General features: G+C 31.0%; 1 protein-coding gene across 2 annotated transcripts; it reads right to left on the reverse strand.

The window, feature by feature from the left end:
• Positions 1–3,578: 3,578 nt before the first annotated feature.
• Positions 3,579–7,472, reverse strand: LOC125842189 (probable tocopherol O-methyltransferase, chloroplastic). Of its 2 annotated transcripts, none has more exons than XM_049521427.1 (6): positions 6,955–7,472; positions 5,126–5,295; positions 4,434–4,538; positions 4,103–4,306; positions 3,908–4,010; positions 3,579–3,816 (listed from the first exon to the last, which is right to left on the reverse strand). In XM_049521427.1, the coding sequence occupies exons 1-6, from the start codon at positions 7,373–7,375 to the stop codon at positions 3,713–3,715; spliced, it is 1,107 nt and encodes a 368-aa protein (XP_049377384.1). In that variant the 5' UTR covers positions 7,376–7,472; the 3' UTR covers positions 3,579–3,712. The 2 variants fall into 2 exon arrangements, with proteins under 2 accessions (XP_049377384.1, XP_049377385.1); XM_049521428.1 differs by having other exon boundaries at positions 5,126–5,292; positions 6,955–7,406.
• Positions 7,473–7,784: the final 312 nt, after the last annotated feature.

Genomic DNA, 7,784 nt, shown 5'->3' on the forward strand with positions numbered 1-7,784 from the left:
TTGTACGTGATTATCAATTTAGAAAATTTAAGCGAAGATTTGAATAATAAGGTTTGCACAAAATAATATTGCAGATTCTTTTGTGAATGTTCAATGTGGATCGTCATATATATCTCTTATTCACACGAACCTATGAAAATGGCCAATGAAAATTTTTATTAATTAAATGAAATAATGTATATATTTATTTCAATATGATGAGGTTCAATCATGTAATTAGTCATATCTCACCAATATTACCTTATAGATGATATTTGTTGTGTATTTTTCTTCTCATCTAATCAGATGTGCTTTGCACGTGTATTCCACTTAATCTGTTTAGATGTCATATGAACATGTTGAGAACAAGTACATTTTATTTTTTAGAACTATTTTTGTATATTAATTTTATTTTATAAGTTATAATATAATAGATGACGTTCTTTTTGTTGACTTTCATATTTGACTTCTCGATTGATTGTGTACATAAATCAAAGATAGTTATATGACTATCCATATTTAACTGAGAAAGGTTTCCTTTTTTTTTTCTAAGAAACTAAAAATTAAAATTAATATATTCTATCTGTGAAATCATATATATAATCACCTGTTTATCTTACATCCAACAAAGATATAGTTCATATACTTGTAAACAATTTTCAATTTATTCAAACAAGCATGATTCATCCAAGGAAAAATAACAACACCTTGTTAACACATATATAAGGGCGGTATAATAATTTGAAAATTTATTGGTCAAAAGTTAATATAAGAAACGATGAATGATAGAAATAATTAATTTACTAACTATGAGAATTCATAATATTATAACTAAAGAATGTAAAAGAGTGTGAATAACATTTGCAATAATTAGTAACAACTTATACTTACATAAATAAATAGGGCATTTAATTAATGCTGCTATTTTTATTTTTATAGTTATTAGATTTTAATTTAGTATAGGGACAAAATGAAAATGTTTACTCCACATTACTGAATATTTTATTTTGTTAATGATACATTTTAAATGATTCATTATATTCACATATTTTCACATTTGTTGTGAGTTTTTTTTTCTCAAAGAAAAGGAACTTGAGAAATTTTAAAATAATATATTTTGACGTAAGAAGATCTTGTTAACTTGATAATACATTCGTGACATATATATATAAATAGAAAATTAAAAAAACATACTTCAATTGGCGTTATTAGAAGTCTTATGAACTTTTCTTCGTCGAAAATACTGAAATATTAAGAAATAGTAAATTAGTAAAACAAAAGGAAAATGTTAACATAGTAATAACTATTTTGAAGCAAACTTCCTGACAATCTATATTACATAAGTAGTATTGATAAATAAAGTAATTCTTTTGTATTGAGCATCAAAAAAATAAATTATGACAATTCTCTAACTCTTGAGAATTTTATTAATTTTGAAAAAAGATATTCAGAAACATATATCTACATCACAAGAGAAATTGTTAACAAAAACAAATGAATTTAGACTACAATAAAAATTAAACTAATACAAATTTCAACTGACGTTATTACAAGTCATATGAACTTTCCTTCGTCGAAAATATCGAAATATTAAGAAATTGTAAATCAGTAATAAAAAGGGGAATGTTTATATAGTAATAACTATTTTGAAGCAAATTTCCTAAAAGTCTAAATCACATAAGTACCATTGATAAATAAAGTCATTCTTTTGTCTTGGGAATCAAAAAAATAAATCATGACAATTCTCTAACTTTCGAGAAGTTTAATAATTTTGAAAAAATGCATTCATAAGCATATATCTACATCACAAGAGAAATTGTTAACAAAAATAAATGAATTTAGACTACAATAAAAATTAAACTAATACATACTTCAACTGACATTATTACAAGTCATATAAACTTTTCTTCGTCGAAAAATACTTAAATATTAATAAATAGTAAATCAGCAAAATCAAAGGGCAATGTTTATATAGTAATAACTATTTTGAAGCAATCTTCTTGACAATCTAAATCACATAAGTAACATTGATAAATAAAACTATTCTTTTGTCTTGAGCATTAAAAAAAAAAAAACGTGACAAATTCTCTAACTCTTGAGAAGTTTAATAATTTTTGAATGAGATATTCAGAAGAATATATCTACATCACAAGAGAAATTGTTAAAAAAAAATAAATGAATTTAGATTACATCATGTTAACTTCATATATTGGAGCATTACATACTTATGTATATACTAAGAGAAAAATGATTATTATATCATCACACTTATTTTCCTCAAGTATTTGAGGTTAAGGAATATACCTTCTCAAGATAAAACAATTTACTTCATCAGAATAGTGGTACCTCATATTCCGCTAAACTTCGAACTCACTCAACGACAATAAATCACACGAATTTTTTTTTTAAATACAAGAAGAAGAAGAGTAGAAGATTAAAAAGAGTTGTGGTTGAAAAATTAGAGGAAACCCCTCTATTTATAGTCAACAAAGGGTAGTATGAACAAATATTTTTTATGTCTTATTTTAAAAGTCGTGACCTTTCCAAGAAGTCACAACCCTTTGAAAAAGTTACAACTTATTGAAAAAGTCACAACTCTTTGAAAAAGTAACAACTCTTTGGAAAAGTCACAACTCATCGAAAACTCACAACCCTTTGAAAAAAATCACAACTTATCAGAAAAATCACAACTCATCAAAAAAGTCACAACCTAAGTTAGGGATATTATTGTAATTTAACATTCAAGTTAGGAGTTCATGCTTTTAAGATAATATAGATATGATATTATTAATTAAAGAGGCAATATACTAATTCAGGAGATAATGAACTAATTATAAATACATGTATAGTCATTCAACATATCTGCCAAATATTTCATATTATCCATGTAAAACACAAATGATCCGGCATATAATGAAATATCTAATCTTTCATTGAGATAATTTTTAATTTCATTTGGAAATAAGAAATATAATATTGTACATGTTCAACGTCAATAATTATATAAAGTCTAAATAAGTAATATCTATTTAATTGTAATCTAGACACAAATTTGTTTATATAAGCAGAGAACATATTTAACTAAAGAGGATAAAAAAAAGAATACATTATAAAAGAACATTTAACACAATCACTTACAAATGGTCATCACTATAAGCACTTTTACATAAAATAGGACAAATAATTCATTATTTTGTTGTAATTCATACAACATGATAAAAAGATATTATTTCCTTCCAAACATTCTTTACAATTAATCAATCAATCAATCATAACGTCTTCGATCGAAATACAACAATAATGTTATTGCCCCTAATAGTTCAAGAAAGATCAATCCTTTAAACAACTATGTCTCAATCTCAAATTCGTTGGTCAGTTAAATATTGATATATGCAAGCAAAAATCAATCCTTCAACTGATACAGGAGTGGCTGTCAAGACTCAAGAGAGATGTCGATGGTAATCAAAGTTCAAAACGAAAAAAAGAAGAAGAAAAGGAGCCATGACTGCGAGTACCAGCCAAGACTGTTGGTCTTCAAACGGAAACAAATTGTAATAAACCAATTGCGTAATATGGATTGTAAGGAGGGTTTGTAAGGGGTTTAAAACCTCAATCGTAAAGATAAATAAACAATATTAGTTAAGAATCCTCTGCGAACAATAAAGTGTTCTATCTGTTTGAGAAAGGCTTTCTACTTTTAAGGAAATTCTCATTTGAACAAGACCCTCACTTACTATTCAGGTTTTCGACATGTGATGATGGCAAATTTGATGAGACCTTTCTTGTATCCTTCAATCATCAGTGGCATTGCCAGTGCAGCTTTGATTGTCTTCCATCCTGATAAAAGGTAACTCCAATAAATCAAATACGAAAAAGGGGTGCCTTAAATTTTTACTAGTAGTACACATTTTGGCACGACACAACTTACCACTGCGTAGTACTGATGTGAAGCCCTTCCATGTCAGTGCTGACTTTATGACTGCTGGCCAAAATGGAGCAACATTCTCAGACCAGTCTTCTGCCTTAATATCCTGCCAGTAGCCAAAAGATTAGCGGGAACGAAAAGAGTATGTTTGAGATAGGTTTATGACATAACTCATAGCAGTTAGTAAAATTAATTTACCTGAAGAGAATTGGATTGAAGTAACTTCATATAATCAGCAGTGGAACACCACGCCGGAAGATAGAAGGCTTTACATATCTTATTTAAAAGCTCTTTTTCCTCTGGAGTCAGAGATTCCTCTGAAGGGGAAAGGTCCCTGTGGCACCATGTGACAAGGATGATTGTGCCTCCTGGTGCTACCACTCGAGCTAATTCGCCAACAAACTAACAATAAAGGAAACAAGGTTAGGAAAAACACTACTCAACAATTAGTGACAAGTGCCACCATGTACATTTACTGAAGTTCGAATATACATAGATAAGTAAAAAAGATGTATCAGACATAATGAACCTTTTCTTTGTTTGGCATGTGTTCTCCACTCTCCATGGACCAAACCAAGTCGAATTGCCCATCTGGAAAAGGCTGATTCAAGGCGTCTGCTACTTGAAATGAAACCTGCTCATTTATATTCCAGTTAATGAACAGAGAGGCAAATTCTATGTGAAAACATCTAAAGATATCACAATACATTGTAGGAGTGGGAAGCCAACAGGGGAAAGGTTACGTTGACATACAAATGATATTGAGGAGAAAACCAGTAAACTTTCCTCTTTATTAGCTTCCTTTAGGAATCAGTCCAATTAAAATAGCGTAAAGGGAATCCAAATAACTAATGCAAAATTAAGTGTTCACACAACTAACTGAAAATATGATCATACTGTGCCATTCTAGAGAAACACTTCCTGGTGGATGCTGCAATATACAGCCATTATACGTGTAAAGATTATCACATGGCTTTATGTTCAGTACAGAATCTCATGATAAGTACGTAATAGTGATTCACTACACATCAACGAGCAGAAGTTTTGCACAATGAACGTAGCTTTAAGAACTCGCTCATTAAAACACATACTATAAACTATCCTCAGTTCTATGAATCAATAAAATACAAATAGTGTTTAACTTATTCAAGAAAACATGCTCAAGTGATTTAAGTTTCTCACATAGCGTTGTAAAGCAAATTCTAGCTCAAAAGCATATACCTTATCCCCTAATCCCTGAGCATCAGCAAGAGCTTGGGCCCTCTCTGCTTGTACAGGACTCAAAGTGATACCTTTAGCTGTAGCGCCATATTTCTTTGCAAGGTACCTAGAACTGCCACCGATGCCACATCCAACATCAACTATGGACGTTGGTTTCTTTGCTGGATCTTCTGCACATATACAATATGCTAGTAAATTAAGGTATTCATTATAAGAACAAAAAGAATGATTGATTTTAGAATACATAACTACAAAAGAAGGAAGCTTCAATAACACAGTTTCTCATCATTCATGTAGGAAAATCAATCTTACAACATGCAAGCACTACCAAGTCAGATTATTAGAAAAACTTCCCCCGCCCTGACATGAGTAACAAAAAATCCTATGAGAAGCATGATCGCCTGCCAGTGGAAGGTTATTTATATTTCCCCAATCTATGCACTAATTTACCCTGTATAAATTGCCTTTGTATAACTAGGTTCAGGACAATTATATCTTAGCCAGTCACAAGAATGACTCCATAACCTTCCTTTTCACTAATTTTCCAAACATGAAAAAATCCCGAGTTTATGCATCTGCAAATATCTATATAAATACAAATAGTTGAAATAATAAAAGAGATACAAAACAACTATTGTATACAAGTCATATGGAAAACGTTGGATTGTTAATTGCAACATGTAAGATAGCACAACAACATACCCAGTGTAATCTCACAATTGTGTTATGGGGAGGTTAGACTGTATGCAGACCTTACCCCTATCTTGTAGGGAGGTTGATTCTAAGTGACCAACATTTAAGATGGCACAAATAGCAAAAAAAGCAAAGTTTAGCTTTACGAAAGTGACAATTAACATTGCACAATCTTTAACCTAACAAATGGTGCATAGAGACATAAATATAAATGAAAGTCAAGCTACTATTAACAACACTATAGCTTGCCCCCATGCTACCACTAAAACTCAATCAAATAGGAGCTGAGGACCACAACACAGTTTCTTACACCTAATTCCATGATCATGTAGGCGGATCCAAAATGCCACCGTATTGCATAAATCCAGATTATTCGGACTCCAATGCAGATACCAGATATCAAATAGGAAACCCATAAGCTGTTACTAGCTATCAATATATTCAGAAACATAACAAAACAAAAAAATTCTTGTCTTTCTCACATAATCTGAAAAACATCATCTACACCCTTTACTCTTCAGAGTTCAGCCTTTTTGTCTTCAACATCTTGTTTCCCCATTTCTTGGACTCAAAGTCAATAGACCCTTCTTTTTCCTTGGAAAAAACTCCAACTTCTTAGCTTCTTCTATGGATAATAACAAAAGAGCTCTAAACCTAGAGGCAGATTCTATCAATACAGATTAGGGGCAGAGTTTTTTTCTTTTTTGGTTTCCCACCTAGTGTTTGGTAGTCACATTGAGTTCGATTAAATCCAAATTCACGTCGAAAATTCTCATATTAGATAAAGTGCTTCCTAACAAAGTGACTTCATAGGACTCGAACCCGAGACCTTTACTTACCACTCTACCACAACCTGTATTGGTACCAGGGCAGAGCTAGTAAAGGTTCATCATCCAAAACCTTTCAGCAGAAAATTACACTATTTATATAGGATTAAAATTATTTTTATGTATATATACAAGATGTTACCCCTTTCAACTTCAACTTTTTCATATTTTGAAACCCTAAAAATTCTCACTAGTCACTATCGCCAACAACAATAGTCTATTTCCGATAGACCCACCTTAAGTAAAAAAAATGAAAAAAGAGGTAGTAGTAATACTAATACTCTGAGAATGGAAGAATCCCATTTTTACCAGAAATAGCAGCAAAACTTAGCGCCTTTTCAATCATACGGATCTGAGCAGCACGATGATCAGAAAGTTCCACAGATGACTGAGGTTCATAATATCCATGATGCATATGGTCACCCCAAATATCTTCCCAAATCCCAGAAGACTCATCATATAAATCTGCAATTCCTTTTTTCAACTCCTGTTGATTCTGTATTCCAACTTCTACTGATGATGAAGACACAACATTCATATCAGTAACACTAGCCATTCTTCTTCTACTATTACTACTACAAGTAATGATTCTTCTCCTTGTATAATTTTGAATAATATTACTGTGAATCTGGGGTTTATGAAGAGCGAAGATAACAGAGGAGGAGGAGGATGAAGGACACGTGGAGTTCAATGATTGGATACTACAAGCGGAATAGCCTTGGCTGCCCATTATGATTTATTACTATATACTATCTATAGAAATAATTTAGGGGACAGTTGAAGCAATGAAAGAAGGAGAAACAATGAGCAAATAATTGTTTGTTTATTTATTTACTACAGCAGCAATGTTGGAGTTTCCAGAAGAAATGGAAAGAGATAACATCACATGCCAAAAAAATACGCAGGTATACGTGGAGTGTTACATATCTTTAATTTCCACTTATATTTGGATGCTAAACCGGGATACCAGATAGAGAATTCACATCCGATTAAATCTGAATCACGTATTATAAAGCATATTTTTTATATTTAAGGTTTAAATCTGAGATATTTGATTAAAGATGTACTCACTCTATTTCAATTCATGTAGTACTTTTCTAATTTTGAGATTTCAAACAAATCTATCTTTGACCTACATT

The sequence above is a fragment of the Solanum stenotomum genome, chromosome 10 (genome assembly GCF_019186545.1).
Source record: "Solanum stenotomum isolate F172 chromosome 10, ASM1918654v1, whole genome shotgun sequence".
In the NCBI taxonomy this organism is placed as follows: Eukaryota; Viridiplantae; Streptophyta; class Magnoliopsida; order Solanales; family Solanaceae; genus Solanum; species Solanum stenotomum.

Bases quoted from the DNA above. Each gene is read 5' to 3' on its own strand.
- LOC125842189 (XM_049521427.1), bottom strand. From the start codon at position 7,375: ATGGGCAGCCAAGGCTATTCCGCTTGTAGTATCCAATCATTGAACTCC. The intron at 4,307-4,433 runs GTTCATTATGTC...CTTTATTGTTAG, and splicing joins ACATGCCAAACAAAGAAAAG to TTTGTTGGCGAATTAGCTCG. The intron at 3,817-3,907 runs GTAAGTTGTGTC...ACCTTTTATCAG, and splicing joins CACATCAGTACTACGCAGTG to GATGGAAGACAATCAAAGCT.